The following is a 16,392-nucleotide window of genomic DNA, read 5'->3' as shown; positions in this document are numbered from 1 at the left end:
AGTTTGTCACCCTAGAAACTCAAGGTTCTTTTCCCTTCTCTAAAATTTCTTATCCCTTCTCTAAAAATGCATTGTTCGTTTGCCAGGATGCTATGTTCTAGCCACCCTTTTGAGTTACTCATCACTGGGTGCTCCCGTGTGTGTGTGTGTGTGGTGCATGTATTCATAAATCTCTGTTTGTTTATCTCTTGTTAATCTGTGCTTGTCATTCTAATTATGGAATCCTGGCCAATGAACCTAAAACGGGTAGCGTAAAAAGATTTTTTCCTCCGCTACATCACCATATTTGGTATCTAACACCAAAAACTATTTGTTGATAAAATGAATGAATGAAACATTTTTGTTTTATGTAAATCCAGGCCTTTATTTGCTACGAATCTACTCGACAAATGGTTTTTCGACTATATAACATTCACAGAGAAATGGTTCCTCTCTCACATAACAGAGATGTATATATTCTGTTTCAGTATTTTCTGAATAGAACCAATATTTTACCAGGTTTGGGTAATGGTTAAAAACTTGCATCACTGCAGTGGATTGCTTAATATGTTTCTGAAAGTAGCAAGCAGAAACAATGGTTAGAGTTAACATGTTTACCTAAAATCAAATAAAATGTGAATGTGGTTCATATTTCCACACCCAGGATCAGGTGCCAGAGTTCCCAGAGTCCACAGCCAGCCGCAGGGCCTGCTCATAGTACTCCAGGGCTTTATTCATTTCGCCTTTGACTTTGTAGATAAACCCAAGAATGCTCAAGCTTTCTATGTCTGATGCATTTCTGGAAAGTCTTCTTAAAGTCAGTTTCTCCAAAGAATTAATACATTTATCTCTTGTCAGTGACACCTTTTCTGTTTTTAGTGCTTTTAAATAATGGATAATTGCATTGACTTCAGATTTCTTTTGAAATTCCTGAAATTGACCATAGTGGAAATGTACCTTTTGCTGTTTTTCTTCGTCGAGGGACGTCAAACATAACAATTTTTGGTAAATGTCTTCAGCTTTTCTGTGGTTGCCAGCTTCTATGTACATACCGGCCAGGTGTATATAAGCAACGTCAAATGTGGGCTTTTGTTCCAGAGCAAATTGAAAATGAGCTATGGCTAACCTTACCATTTTGTCGACATTGTCTCTATCCTGTCCTCTGGGCTGCCAGTTTGCCGCTCTCTTGATTTGGATCATGTGTGCCTTGTAACAAAGCCCCATCTGGTGATGCAGGAAAGCGGAGGAGGGCGTGGCCCGCAGGGCCCTCTTTAAGAGCTGAAGAGCTTTATCCAGAGCGCCTTTCCTGCGGTAAAACTTGGCCGCGTATCGAAAGACGTAGGTCTGCGAGGACATGTTGGTCAGTGCCTCTTCGACGTACTTTTCTCCTTCGGCTTCTTGGCCCACGTCCTGAAGCTTCAGGGCGAGCAGAGCCTTGATATACGCGTCTTCTGGGTTTAGCCTGATGGCCTCTTTTAGAGGCTGCAGACAAAATGCGTCGCTGACCTGGGTCGCTTTGTTGAAGCCGTCCAGGCGATAGATGGTGATTGCATACCCAGTGCTGAATTCAGGGTTCTCAGGCTCCGCTGCCAGAGCCTTTTCGAAGCAGGCCTTGGCCCGCTCGTAGTTCTTTCCTCCACACTTCAGCAAGGCCCACCCTTCCTCACAGTCCATCTGAGGACAGTCCAGCCTGTAGCAGGAGGGGGCTGCAAACCTCTCGCAAGTGTTCGCCACCCTGTCCAGGTAAGTCCGGGCCTCCGCCAGCCTGCCCATGTGGTGATACAGCCAGGCGTAGTTGCCCCAGGTGACCAGGCTTCTCACAGCCGATCGGTCGCCGTGTTCCTGCTGGATCAGGTCTTCGGCTTCCTTCAGGCTCCCCAGGGCCTCCCGAGTCTGGCCTTTCAGGTGTTGGACGTAGGCCAGCAGGTTGTGTATGCCCGCGTTGTATTTGGTGTCTAGGAACTCAATCTCATCCAAGATCCTGTTCTCTAAATCGGGCATCTCAGTGTCTTCAACTAGCAGCTCCCAGGTGAAGTGGCATCTCAGCTGAAGCAGCTTACCTTTGACCTCATCAGCGTTCTTACTGCAAAAGAGAAAAACAAGTTTTCTTTGTTAAGTGAGGAACGGTCGCTAGAAAGAAGCCAGATAAAACAGCTCATCTTTAGGACTTAGCCTTGGAAAGGGCACGCCTGCTTTGATTTTCCTTAGAATCCCTACGTTCCTAAGATCCGCACAGACCTTGAATGTAGTTTGCTTGGTCTCAGACACTGGCTCCGCCACTTTTTACCAAGTAACCTCTCTCTGTTTCAGAGTCTCGTTTGTAAAATGGGGATAGGAATAGACTCAGCACACTTGAGTCTGAAGTTGGGTGAAAATTAATAAGCCTGTATGTGTGTTAAGTACTTAGAGCACATATTACATGCTATAATGAGAGTTTCCTATTTTCCTATTCCTACATTCAGGACAGAAACCAGTTAGAAACATAGAGCCTGGGTGGCTCAGTCAGTTGAGCATCCGACTTCGGCTCAGGTCATGATCTCGCAGTTTGTGAGTTTGAGCCCTGAATTGAGCTTGCTGCTGTCGGCGCAGAGCCTGCTTTCGATCCTCTGTCCCCCTCTCTGTGCCTCCCCCGCTTACACACACTCTCTCTCAAAAGAAAGAAAAAAAAAAAAAGAAAGAAAAAAGAGAAACGTAGAGGCTTATAAAACAGTATTCACTTCAGGACCTTAGTCTGTAGATTATGCCACAAATTTAGACCACCTGAAAGAGAATATTCGACCAATTTTTTTTTCCACTTATAATTTGGAAATAATTAGAGAATCACTGAAATTTGCAAAGAGAGTACGGAGCTCCAGTGTACCCTTCGCCTGGTTTCTTCCAATACCTTACACAAGTACCATACAGTAACAAAATGAAGACACCAACATTGGTACAATGTGTGTAAGTCCTGTGTCGTTTCATCACGTGAGTAAATCCACGCACCCAATCAAGATACAGAACTATTTTATCATCGCACATATCTCCCGCACACTGTCCCTTCAGTGACACCTGTTCGCTCCCCACTCTCCAAACATCCCTAGCCTCTGGTAATTTGTTTCATCTCTATCACTCTGTCACTTCAAGAATGTCATATGATGGAGTTATACAGCATTTTGAGACTGCCTTTTTTTCACTCACCTTTTTCACTTTCACTTTAAAAGATTTTCTTTTTAAGTAATCTCTACACCCAGTGTGGGGCTAGAACTCCCAACCCTGAGATGAAAAGTCACACACCCCACTGACTGAGCCGGCAAGACGCACCTCATCTGAGAACGTCTTGATTTAATCTTCATTCTAGAAGGATATTTTTGTGGGGCATAGGATTCTGGGTTGAAAGTTCTTTTCCTGGGGTGCCTGGGTGACTCAGTCAGTTGAGTGTCTGACTCCGGCTCAGGTCACAATCTCATGGTTCATGGGTTCAGGCCCCACGTCAGGCTCTGTGCTGACAGCTGGGAGCCTGGAGCCTGCTTTGGATTCTGTGTCTCCCTCTCTCTCTGCCCTTCTCCCTCTCATACTCTGTTTCTCTTTCTCTCAAAAATAAAATAAAACAATTAAAAATTAAAAAAAAAAAGAAAACAATTCTTTTTCAATAGTATCATAAAGAATCAAATACTTAGGAATAAAGTCAACCAAAGAGGCGAAAGACTTGTCCACTAAAAATTACAAAAGATTGCTGAAAGAAATTAAGAAGACACAAAGAAAGGAAGAGGCATCCTGTGTTCACAGCCTGGAAGCTTTAATGTTGTTCAGATGTCAGTACCACCGAAAGCAATCTACAGATTCAGTGCAATCCCTATCAAAATCCCAATGACATGTTTTTTACAGAAATAGAAAAATCCATCCTAAAATTTATATGGAATCTCAAGAGATCTCGAAGAACCAAAATGATCTTGAAAAAGAACAAAATTGGAGGTCTCACACTTTCGGATTTCTAAACTTACTACAAAGCTACCCCAATCCAAACAGTGTGGGATGGGCATAAAAGCAGACACCTAGAGCAGTGGAACAAAATGGAGGGCCCAGAAATAAACACTTACATATATGGTTGCAATGGTCATTTCAGGCTATCATGATGAGGTACCACAGACGGGGTGGCTTAACCAACAGATATTGCAGATATTTCTTTTCTCCGAGTTTTGGAGGCTGGGAGTCCCAAATCAAGGTGCCCACTGACTTGTTTCCTGGGAAGGGCTCTGTTACTGGAGTCCACATGTGACCTTTCGTCTACACGCACTTCTTCTGTCAAGGATATCAGCCCTTTCAGATGAAGGGCCCACCCTTATGGCCTTATTTAACCCTTAGTGCTTCCTTACAGGCCCTATCTCTCAATACAGTCACACTGGGGGTCAGGGCTTCAACATATAAATCTGGGGAGATGGTAGGGGTTCACAATTCCATAACATGGCCATAACAATGGTCATAACAATGGCCAAATGAGTTTTGAAACATGTACCAAGACCATTTAATGGGGAAACATGTTTCAACAAATGGTGCCAGGAGAGCTGGATATCCACTTGCAAAAGAATGAAAGTGGGCCCTTATCTTACACTGTATGCATATAAAAAATGAACTCAAGATGGATCAAAATTACAAAAATCTTAGAAGAAAATAGGAAAAAACTTTATGACATTGGATTTGGCAGTCTTGGATAGGACACTGAAAGTGTAGGCAACATAAGTAAACAGAGGTAAATTGGATTTTCATCAAAATTAGAAACGTTTCTGCATCAAAGGGCACTACTGACAGAATGAAAAGGCAACTCCTAAAATGGGAGAGATTATGTGCAAATCACATATCTGATAAGAGATTAATATCCAGACTATATAAACAACTCTCATGACTCAACAACAACAAAAAAACAGGTGACTACAAAATGGCCAAAGGACTTAAAACAGATATTTCTCCAAAGGAGACACACAGATGGCCAGGAAGCACATGAAAAGATGCTCAACATCACCCATCATTAGTGAGATGCAAATCGAAAACACAAGACACCACTTCACACCCATTAGGATGGCTACCCTCAACAAAACAGAAAACAAAAACCACGTGTTGGCGAGGATGTGGAGGAATTACTAGTGGGAATGTAAAATGGGACAGTTGCTGTGGAAAATGGTGATGATTCCTCAGAAAATGAAACAGAACGGCCGTGTGATTCAGCAGTATCACTTCTGGGTATGTACCCAAAATAAGTAAAAGCAGAGACTCAAACAGACGATTTGCATACTTCTATTCCTAGCAGGCATTGTTCACAATAGTCAAAAGGTGGAAGCATCCTAAATGTCCATAGACGGATGAACCGCTAAACAAAGTGGTAAATACATACAGTGGTGTATTATTCAGCCTTAAAAGGGAAGGATATTCTGTCACCTGCTACAACATGGGTAAACCTTGAAGACATTGTGCTAAGTGAAATAAGGCAGTCACAAAGAGCCACTTATTGTATGCTTCTTTGTTTGTGAAATATCCACAATGGGGGGGGGGTGCCTGGGTGCCTCAGTGGGTTAAGCATCTGACTTCTGCTCAGGTCATGATCTCCCTGTTTGCGGGTTCGAGCCCCGCATAGGGCTCTGTGCTGACAGCTCAGAGCCTGGAGTCTGCTTTGGATTCTGTGTCTCCCTCTGTCTCTCGGCCCCTCCCCCCGTGCTCTCCCCCCCACCCCAAATAAATAAACATTAAAAAATTTTAAATCTTACCAAAAAAAAAAAAAAAAAAAAAAAAAGAGAAATATCCACAGGGGGCAAAGACATAGAAAGCAGATTAATGGTTGCCAGGGCCTGGGGCGAAGGATGAGTGGAGAGTGACTGCTTAAGGGGTACGGGATTTCCCCTCAGGTGAGGAAGATGTTCTTGAAGTGGATACTGGCTAATTTTATCATACATGTATCTTATCACAATGAAACATTGTACTAGTAACCTGAACAGAAATTCTTCAAATGACGTATGTATTTTTCGTTAGTACATGTTGAAATAAACAAAACAGGGGCGCCTGGGTGGCGCAGTCGGTTAAGCGTCCGACTTCAGCCAGGTCACGATCTCGCGGTCCGTGAGTTCGAGCCCCGCGTCAGGCTCCGGGCTGATGGCTCAGAGCCTGGAGCCTGTTTCCGATTCTATGTCTCCCTCTCTCTCTGCCCCTCCCCCGTTCATGCTCTGTCTCTCTCTGTCCCAAAAATAAACGTTGAAAAAAAAAAAATTTTTAAAACAAAAACAAAAACAAAAAAAAAAAAACCAAAACATTAAAACATAAACACCAATTGGAGTGCCATCTGACATAGTCTCACAAACCTTCCACTGGTACACTTTAAGAAGCATGGGTGTAGAGGTCAAATTGGGTATCACTGAATAGAGACTCTGGCTCATGTCCCAGCTCTATCACTTACTATCTGTGTGATCTTAATGTTTCTAAATCTAAGATTCATTATTGCAAAATCAGGGTGATATGAGTACCTGCTTCGTAGGTGTCTTTGGAGGGTTTTTTAAATAATTAAATATAATTTACATCATAATTTAAATTGTTTAAAGTTTTCTTATTTTGAGAGACACAGAGACAGCACAAGTGGTGGAGGGGCAGAGAGTGAGGGGGTTGGGGAGAGAATCCCAAGCAGGCTTCGCATTGTCAGCACAGAGCCTGACGTGGGACTCAAACCCACCAAGCTGTGAGATCATGACCTGAGCCAAAACCAAGAGTGGGATGCTTAACTGACTGAACCACCCAGGTGCCCCATAATTTACATAATAATTTTAGAAGCAGGCTGGCACTTTATAAGCATTCAGGAAGCGATAGCTACTTTATTATCATTATTATTTTCCCTGTCAGTGACAACCCCCTCTGTCAATGGACGTGGGAGGAGGGTTGATCATAGGCCTGTAATTATGCACTTTCTGGAACTTTTGCCCCTTGAAAATTTTGCCCACTGGAGCACCGAGGGGAAATTTGCAAGTCAATATCAATTACTTTTTTAAAAATCTGTTGATATTAAGGGTTACTTAACTCAAGATTCAGTTTGGACAGCATAGAAATTCCCACATGAGGCCACAACTGCAGTCCAGCCCCACCGACAGGAGGGTATCTGCAGACCAGAGGCTTCCCCAGGGGAGAGGGTCATCTGCTAATCTTAAATGCAGGGACGTTGAGAAGGCCTGACGTAGGAGCCCAACAGCACAGAGAGTGAGACCAGAAGTCTACAGAGGAGGGCCTTGTTCCCTAGACAGTGAGCTTCTGCCACCATTTGCCCACAATATTTTCCTCAAGACATCTGGGGAGAGCCCAGGACTGTGGCTCACACGGCTGTGGGGGTCCTTTTCCCCAGGTGAGGAGCCAGCAGAGAGCAGCGTCCCTTTCCAGACAAACTGTCCATTCCCTCCCTCGGTCAGACAGAAGGGAGTTTGGGGAAGAGAATTTCAGAGACGTGGATCATTTTCTCCCTCCCCGCAAAACTCTTTTCCCACATCCCTCTGCTTCTTTGGGCTTTGTTATGAGGTAAGCTTCCTCGGGGTGATGCTAAAAAAAAAAAAAAAGAAAAGAAAAGAAAAGAAAAAGCCTGAATTAAGGACACTCAGTCTCCAAGCAGACGCTCACCTGGAAGAGTAAGGAAACCCGACATCACTGAAATCAAGTCTTTTGAGACAGTATTGATTAGCCTTTTTTCCCAGAACTTCAGACTGACAGGCAGAGAAGCAGAGAAGTCCTTACCTCATGGCTGCCAGTTCTGCAGGGTCTTGTTTAGCTGTGGGCTCTTCTGAGATCCAGCCAGGAGACTGGGGTTTCAGGATGTGAGCCACATCCTGGGCCATATAAGAAAGATGAACAGTTCATGACATAACTGTGGGCGTGTTGTTGACGATGTAGACTGGAAACCGAGATAGAAACTGAAAGTGGAAAGTGAAACTAGTGAGCAGAGTTGCTGCTTGGGGAAAACAAAACCAGGATTGCTTTCTTTGGTCTGTCTGGAAACTGAGAAGAGGCCGAGGAAAAGCAGTTTCACCGATGTGCTAACTCTTTTCTCAGGCTCCGCATGGCCTTGTGCAGAGCTGGGAGTGTAGAGTGCCAGGCACATAGGGTCCGCGGACCCTGGAGCCAGGGAGGCCTGGGGAAGTTGGCTGCGGGACCTTGCCACACTCTTGCCCCAGATCTGTGCCTTCGTTTGCTCATCTGGAAATAGAAATCCTCCCTTTCGTGGCATAAAATTCTGCATCTCTCCAAGCTGGAGTTTTGACCCAAATCTGCCACTGTTGTCTGAGAGGCTGTGTTTTACCAGTTCTCTGCTTTGTTTTTTGCATACCCTTCCTGAGAATGGCCAATGGCAGTAAGAGCTTGTAACCTCTTCCTTGTTCATTAGAACGGAGAAAGCGTATGTGCTAGCATCTTGAGACTTCAGACAGAACACGTTAGGCCTTAATGACAGTATTTTTAATACCCTCTACGGTAGTCGTCTAAAGTGTCCTTACTCAGCAGACGTGACTCTCATAGCTGCTCAGGGCCCTGTCCAGTTCTGGAGGCGCCCACGGCACCAGGCTTGGCATCCCTCATCCTGGCCCACGTCACTTTCTGTGCTCAGGGTGTCTGTGATAACAGGGAGACGAGAAAAGTGCTGAAACTGGGGGTGAGGCTCCTGTTGGTGCTGTCTGCCAAGTCCCTGTTTCTTTCTACCTTTCACTGGAAACTGTCCCACCCTCCCGATACACGTCATAGAGTGGGGGTTCTCCAGCCGCTCCCGCAAAGCAAATTTATCCCCAGACACAGTTCATTTAGTCCTGGGAAAGCTCCATGTTGAGATGAGTGTGAACAGGGAGTCCCAAGATGGACTTGGAGAATTGCTGGGGATCCCAAAAGGGAGCTGGGAGATCTTTAGGAAAATGGAGTTTGTGCATGTCTGCCCCTGGATGGAGACTGAACTCTAGAACCTGGGCCTTAACCACAGAACCATTTCTGGAACATTTCTATGTATCAGATAGCGCACGTGTTGTCAGAATCCATCATTATTCTTTTAAAACAACTTGTGGTTTTTGCCTTTAGAAACTCCTAATTTCTTCCCCCAGTTGTTTGATCCCTCTCGAATCTATCTTCCAAACCGCAATCCCCAAGACCCCAAATAAATGCATTGCTTGTTTTTACAGACACAGTCTGAGATCCGTTGACATTCCATGGTGTCAGAGAAGTGGGGTCCGGAGCAACTGCCTTCTGTTCCAAGCCGCAGTGGGCACCTGTGAAGTACCTGCAGGACGCCATTGTTTTCCACCGTCTCCCCTGGCAACCTTGTTCTTGGTGGTAAGTCCTCCTGGGCCCAAACCTCCCTTGTTTGGGTGTCCTCTGCTGCTGGCTTCTGTCCTCTCTCATTTCTGAAGAGAGGATTCTGTTTTCACTCATTTTGAGTGGAAGAGTTGGGTTTCAGCTTGTTGATGAATCCTCTGTTTGGGGAGATCATTCTCCTAAGGGGACTCTTGATAACCAGCCCCCTGCCGGAGCTCCTGCAGGATTTATGTGTAAGGAAGACGGCTCTTCTTGCTGAAAAATGTTTGCCTGTTAGACTCGCATTCCCCACGATGATTTAAAGCCTTATTGGCCAACATGGGGCACTTCTGATAGTCCAAACTGAGGTTACTTGCATGCATAAACTGAAAAGGAGTTATAAAACCGAACAAAATGAGTGGGGGGCTTATTTTAAATGGAGATTCCAAAAGAAACACTGGAAAGTTTGCTTCCCTTCAGGAGCTAAGTCTACATTCCCAGCAGTTAATTCAGACCCTTCTAAGAGGCTCTCAAGAATAGAAGAAATCGCTGATGCCTCTCAACCCCTTGCCTCTCCTCCTCTGTTCTGCCCCCACCCCTGCTGTTCCCACCCCTTCCCCACCCCTTCTTCCCACCCTCTGTCTCCTACTCTCCATGTACACATCCTAGATGAGTTGGACTGCCCTTCTATAATGACAGCCTGGGCGTTCATGTAGATCCTGCAGGCATCCTTTCCCAGTTAGATCTAAGGAAGGAGGCTCTGAGACTTCATCAGTTCCCTACGCTCCTCGGACTAAGACAGAACTGTAAGCCATTACCGAGGACTTTCCCCATGCCTTTGAAGACCCGCTAAGATTTGTGAAAGAATTCCATGTAGTCGGTCAGACCTAGGAGCCTGGCTATTCCAACCTTTATCAACTTGTCCACATGCTTGTAAGTGAGGGTCAGGCAAGGGAATGAATTTAAAAAGTAGGTTGAACAAAGCCTTTTGATAATTTTTCCAAGTGATAAGCTATAGACAAAATAGCAGCCAGAGTGGCTGCACCAGCTTGCATTCCCAGCATTTCTTCTTTCTTTTTGTTGTTTCTTCCTAAAATGTTGTGACGATAGCTCAGAGACTAGAAATGATTGACCAAACCTTCCCTCCTGACATCTTTCCTCAACTGACAGATATGACGAAGGACAATGCCTAAGATCCATTTCCCTGAGGCTCCCTGTTGCTCAAATGTAGCCATTGTCCTTAGGTCAACAACTCCTGCCTACACCTGTTTCTCTCCTCAGTGGGACATGACATACCAGAAATGAACCTTCCTGCGATGAAGGACCCAAAACATAAAATTATTCATCCATGTTTTTGAAAATTTATTGATCATCAATGCTTTCTGAAGAAAGATCTTGATCAAAAGGAGGAGATGTGAACAGAGTTATAAAATGGAGTTATGATTGCTAAGGCTCACAAAATGGAGCTCCATTAGGGAAATGGAACTTTTTTTTTTTTTGGTTTTGTTTTGCAGCCTCAGCTTGAAATTTGTTAAGAGGAACTTCGGCTATAGCAACTTCTTACTTGACACGTCTCTGGAGGCAAGGGAAACAAAAGCAGAAATGAACCATTGGAACTTCATCAAAATATAAAGTTTCTGCACAGCGAAGGAAACAATCAGCAAAACTAAAAGGCAGCCAATGGAATGGGAGAAGAGATTTGTAAATGACATATCAGATAAAGGGTTAGTATCCAAAATCTATAAAGAACTTATCAAACTCAACACCCAAAAAGCAAATAATCTATCTAGCAAAGAAATGGGCAAAAGATGTGAGTAGACACTTTTCCAAAGAAGACATCTAGATGGCTAACAGACACATGAAAAGACACTCAATACCACTCATCATCAGGGAAATACGAATCAAAACCACAATGAGATACCATCTCACACAGGTCAGAGTGGCTAAAATGAACAACTCAGGAAACAACAGATGTTGGCAAGAATTCACAGAAAGGGGAACACTTTTGCACTGTTGGTGGGAATGCAAACTGGTGCAGCCACTCTGGAAAACAGTATGGAGGTTCCTCAAAAAACTAAAAATAGAACTACCCTTCAACCCAGAAAAAGCACTATTAGGTATTTATCCAAAGGTTACAAAAATGCTGATTCCAAGGGGCACATGCACCCCAATGTTTAGAGCAGCACTATTGACAATAGCCAAATTATGGAAAGAGCCCAATGTTAATCGACTGATGAATGGATAAAGAAGGTGTGGTGTGTATGTATGTATGTATATATATGTATATACATACACATACATATATATGTATGTGTATGTGTGTGTATATATATATATATATATATATATATATATACATATATATATGATGCAATATCACTTGGTGATCAAAAAGAATGAAATCTTGCTATTTGCAACAACATGGAGGGAACTAGGGGGCCATTATGCTAAGCAAAATGAGTCAGGCAGAGAGAGACAAATATCATATGATTTCATTCATGTGTGGAATTTAAGATACACAACAGATGAACATAGGGGAAGGGAGGAAAAAATCAGATAGAAACAGAGAGGGATGGAAGCCATAAGAGACTCTTAAATACAGAGAACAAACTGAGGGTTGCTGGAGGGGAGGTGGGTGGGTAGGGGGATGGGCTAAATGGGGGATGGACATTAAGGCGGACACTTGGGATGAGCACTGGGTGTTATATGTAAGTGATGAATCACTGAATTCTCCTAAAATCATTATTACACTATATGTTAACTAACTTGGATTTAAATTGAAATAATAAAGAAAGAAAAATAAATAAATAAAATCATTAATTAAAAAAAAAGAAATTTGTTAAGAGGAGACAATTAGACTTGCTTCCCTAGAAAGCTGGCTCTTGGAAGTGTTGGACCTGTAGCATATATATTTGAGTACCATTGTCAGCCATGTTTTTTCATGTGGCCTGAAAATAAAAACAGAAGAAGCTTATTGAAAGAGAAGAATCTCAAGTGGTTAATGAGAGAAATAGAGAACTGAAGTAAGAGATGGAAAGTTCTGATGATGTCCTTTGTCCGCAGCTTTACCATCAAGAGTCAAGGGGCAAGGACCATGTGCAGGGTCTTGTGGAGTTTGCAGGTGAGTACAGAATTGTATGAAATCAGAGTACCAATGGCTGTGAACCTGGGATCTTACTGAGGGGTGTTCCTAGTGGTGCAAACACTTAGCAGCAGTGTCTGGAACCAGATCTGTCTTGTACCCTAAAGGAGAGCTTCAGGCCATCGTTGCCTGTCATGGAGGTTGGTAGCTGGATTCTGGAAGAATTGAGGGAGGTAGTAGCCCCAGTTTCAATTAGCCTCCTAAATATAGAAGGAATCTACTGTAAAATATAAAAACCTACTCTTATTTTGAAGTGATCAGGATTCTGGTGGTTACTATTGGTTTCAGCCTGACAGAAATAAACAAGCCACCTGGTTCACGAATGAAGGAAATGGACCAAATACCAAGAACGCCTCTTAATCCCTGATCACTTGGACAGGAGGTAAGAGAAAGATTTTGTGGTTTGACAACAGAGTGCCCAGCTCATCTCCCATCTCAGCTCTCACCAGTAATATAAGCCTCCATGGAGGCATCCTGAACTAGCCAGAAAGTTCTGCACAAGTAAAAATTTCTCAATACATAAGACACATTTATCCATGTGTTCTGATAAATGCTCAGGCCGTAAGCAAACGCTGAACTACATGCATTAGAAAAGCTCTCTTTTTGGGGGTACAAAAGTGTCTTTGGAGTTCTTGTGGAGAAAAGCAATTCGTTTATAGTTTTCCAAATGCACTAAATAGATTGTAGACAAGCAGAAAGAATGTGTATCTTGTGATCACTGTGAATTTGGCAATGGTTCCAGTTCGAATGAGCGCCGACTCAGAGTGAATAGGTAATTCAGAATCTTGCCCATGAGTGACACTAGACAAAGCAGAGAGGAAATAGCCAATAAAGTACACACGCATGCGTACCTCTGTGTGCGTGTGTGTGTGTGTGTGTGTGTGTGTGTGTGTGTGTGTCTGTGTATGTGTGTGTTCAGTTAGGAAAGAAATCAAGAGCTGGAGAAAACAAAACTTACAGAAAATGAAATTTCAGCACTAGACTATGAGTTCATTTCTGGGAGTCTATGACCAGCTCCCTGAGTGACTGACCAGCTGATATAAGCCACTTCACCTCGATGACCTCAGTTTCCTCAGGTGATAAACAAGTGACTTGGGATAGATTATTAGATCTCAACCCTTACTGTACCCTAGAAGCATCTAGGGAGGTTTTAAGAATAATGCTAACTAGGCCCGATCCTAGGCCAGTCAAATACATGTCTGGGAATGCCCCCCTCCCATCTCTGTATTAAAAAGAAATCCTCAGGTGATTTTTATGTACACCTGGGGAGGAACCAGGGCCTAGATGACCCCTGGAATCTACTGTAAAACTGAAATTCTTTGACTGAGTGGTCTGAGACACCAACCCTGGACCTACTCGCCGTTCTGTGTGGCTCACATTCAGTGTCTTCGTTACTCGGAGCCTCATTTCCCCACCTGCATAATGGACAGTTAACTCCTCCACCTCTTACTGACCCCACAAGATGGCATGGAAAAAGAATGGAATTTTGAATGTTTGGACCCTTCTATAAAAGGATCTTCTTGGCTTTTGGGATTTTCCCCAAATACTTGCAATCATATGCGTGGGGAAGGACTCAGAGACACCAGGAATCCTTTGTTGTGAATGGTTTGATGAATTTCACATCTCGGGTACTTCCCGCACCCTCTCAGGCCACCTTGACCCCCCATTTAGCCCACTGCAACATATTCAAGTACGAACTGAATTTTTATGATTTCCCTTTTTTACATTTCAAGCTTATTTTGAAATAGTTACAGACTCACAGGAGGTAGCAAGAGGGGTCTTGTATGCCTTTCATACAACTCCCCCCTGACCCCCACCCCTGAGTGGCTACTTCCTACATAGCTGTAATACAGTATCGAAACCAGGAAAGTGACACTGGCACTGTGTGTATGTTTTAAAGACAAAATATATCACGAATTCATCTTATTGATTCAGGCTTATAGGAGTTTTACTCAACCTAATTGTGTATCTCTTCTCCTGAATGGAGTATCTGATACCCATATTCATATGCTCTATTCATATGAGGCTGGGTAACAACAGCCTCAGAGTAACAAAATCCACAAAACAACCTTCAAAATGATTGCTGAGTAGAGTTTAAGATTTTTTTTTTTTGTTCTTTTTGTCCATAAGATCTATTCTTCTAAAACTGTAGAGTCAAATTACAATACGCTAAAATCTCTGGGAGGTGGGGGGTGATGCTGACCTTCGGTGTGTGGGTTCCAGTGCCTTGGCGCCCTCAGGAAGTTCTTTGTTGTGGGGAGCACTGTAAGAAGAGGCTAGGGGAACTCATCCTCACTCTGAAACTGGGGCAGACACTGAGGTGGTCTGTGCACCCCCCACTGTCACACGGACTTTGCCCCTGGCAGGGATCCCAAGACTGCTGTGGCTGCACAGAGCTGCTGCAGAGGGTGATCAGTCCTGGCATGAGCCACGTGGGCTGTCCTGGGCGAGTCAGGTGAGCTGATGGAACAGAAAGTGGCCCACAGCCTTGCAGAGGGACTGGGAGTGATCGCCTGCACTGGGGAGGAGCTACATGAGAGGGAAGCTGGCGTCACCGAGAAGGTCACTGTGGATAACGCGAAGGACCAGAGCAAGGTCGTCCGGGCCTCTGAGCCCATGTGGGCCGTCAGGACTGGCAAGACCGCACTGCCCCAACGGACCCAGGAAGTACACCAAGCTCTGGGGATGGCTTGCGTCTAACGCTGATGCAGTGGCTCGGAGCATCCTGTTTATTTCTCAGGTCCTGTGGCTGGGGCAGCCGGCAAGGAGCCAGCAAGCCAGCCTGCTGTGGGGCCAAACTGGGGGACATCACCAGTGACACGCAGTGTACCCCATCCATGTCCCCTACTCTGCCTGCTCGGCCAGGGACAAGGTGGGGCAGAGGCCCAATCACTGCGCTCTCCACCGCCCCCCCAACGCTGCGCACGCTTCCGGATGGAGGCAGCCCATGGCCTAATCCAAACCGTGCCCCTTTTTTACCATGTACACCTCACCCTGTAATGCTGGGGCCGGGCCTCTCCTTCTCCGCCTACTGGAATGGTTAGGACAGAACGTGTCACCAAGGTGGCTTCTCCCCGGCTGAGAGGTGGAGGGGGTGGAGTCACTCATGGGTCCCCTCAGTCCTTAGTGAGAGCAGGAGAGACAAGCCTGTTTCTCCTGTCTCGTGCCATGAGGCCACGGGCTGCAAGGAAGCCCCGTCCTCCCCTCAGAGGGGCTGTGCCCGTGGTGTTCAAAGTCCCGTGGTGTTCAAAGTCCCACGTCAGGGGAACATAGATACCTGGTGCTTCAAACAAATCACTTAGAATATTTTCTCATCCTGTGTGGTTTTATCTTCTAGCCCGTATATATTTTGGCTCATTTGCCTCATTTTGGTTTACCTTTCAGATATGGCTTTTTGACCTTTTTATCCTGACAGTTTTGTCCTTAACATCAGAGAAAAGTTGAGAGGATTTTACAATGAACACTAATATACTCAACTACCTAGATCCTACAGTAACATTTTACACATTTGCTTAACTGCAAATCTATTCATCCATCAAGTCTCCATCCATTTATTTACCTTAGTTTTTGTTGTGTAAGAAGGCAATTCGCTGATGAAATGTGTCGGCATGCATACTGTGATGACTTCAGTCACATCTTGTTTACAAGAAAAAGACAGTAGGTTTTTTTTGTTGCTTCAATATAATAAATCCATTCTTGGTTTAGGAGCGACAAAGTTGGAAAGGGCAGTAATTTTGGTGCTAATTATTGTTATTAATTGTTTTCCCCGGGTATCATCTGAGTGACCGCCACCCTCCGCCCCCATAGGTCAGTTCCAGCCCTCAGGGAAAAACCAATCTTGCAGTTCCGTGGCCCGCAAAAGTAAAGCCCTACCCAATACTTGAAAAAATTCTTGGTAGTGTTTATATTCCCGAAGCTTCTGCCTCAGACCTTCTATTGCTTATAGAAGTCGCTTCTGTGTTTTTCTACTTCCATCCAAACATAGAATATATGTTTTTCTTAAG

The 16,392-nt window shown here is 44.4% G+C and overlaps 1 protein-coding gene and 1 pseudogene across 2 annotated transcripts in view; one reads left to right on the top strand and one right to left on the bottom strand.

Annotated features, from left to right (window-relative positions):
* Positions 1 to 337: 337 nt before the first annotated feature.
* The window catches only part of LOC123576406 (interferon-induced protein with tetratricopeptide repeats 1-like), a 39,764-nt gene continuing 23,709 nt past the window's right edge, over positions 338 to 16,392 (bottom strand). Inside the window, exons 1-2 of one of the 2 annotated variants that reach the window (XM_045437213.1) lie at positions 7,711 to 9,799; positions 338 to 2,062 (exon numbers count right to left, since the gene is read on the bottom strand). In XM_045437213.1, the coding sequence (XP_045293169.1) occupies positions 646 to 2,062; positions 7,711 to 7,811 (1,518 nt within the window). In that variant the 5' untranslated portion in view covers positions 7,812 to 9,799 and the 3' untranslated portion in view covers positions 338 to 645. Of the gene's footprint in view, positions 2,063 to 7,710; positions 9,800 to 16,392 lie in introns of those variants that run through there. The other variant, XM_045437214.1, reaches the window with a different exon arrangement.
* LOC123577356 lies at positions 14,584 to 15,481 on the top strand (annotated as a pseudogene).

The sequence above is a fragment of the Leopardus geoffroyi genome, chromosome D2 (genome assembly GCF_018350155.1).
Source record: "Leopardus geoffroyi isolate Oge1 chromosome D2, O.geoffroyi_Oge1_pat1.0, whole genome shotgun sequence".
In the NCBI taxonomy this organism is placed as follows: domain Eukaryota; kingdom Metazoa; phylum Chordata; class Mammalia; order Carnivora; family Felidae; genus Leopardus; species Leopardus geoffroyi.
This window is presented reverse-complemented; position numbering and strand designations above follow the sequence as displayed.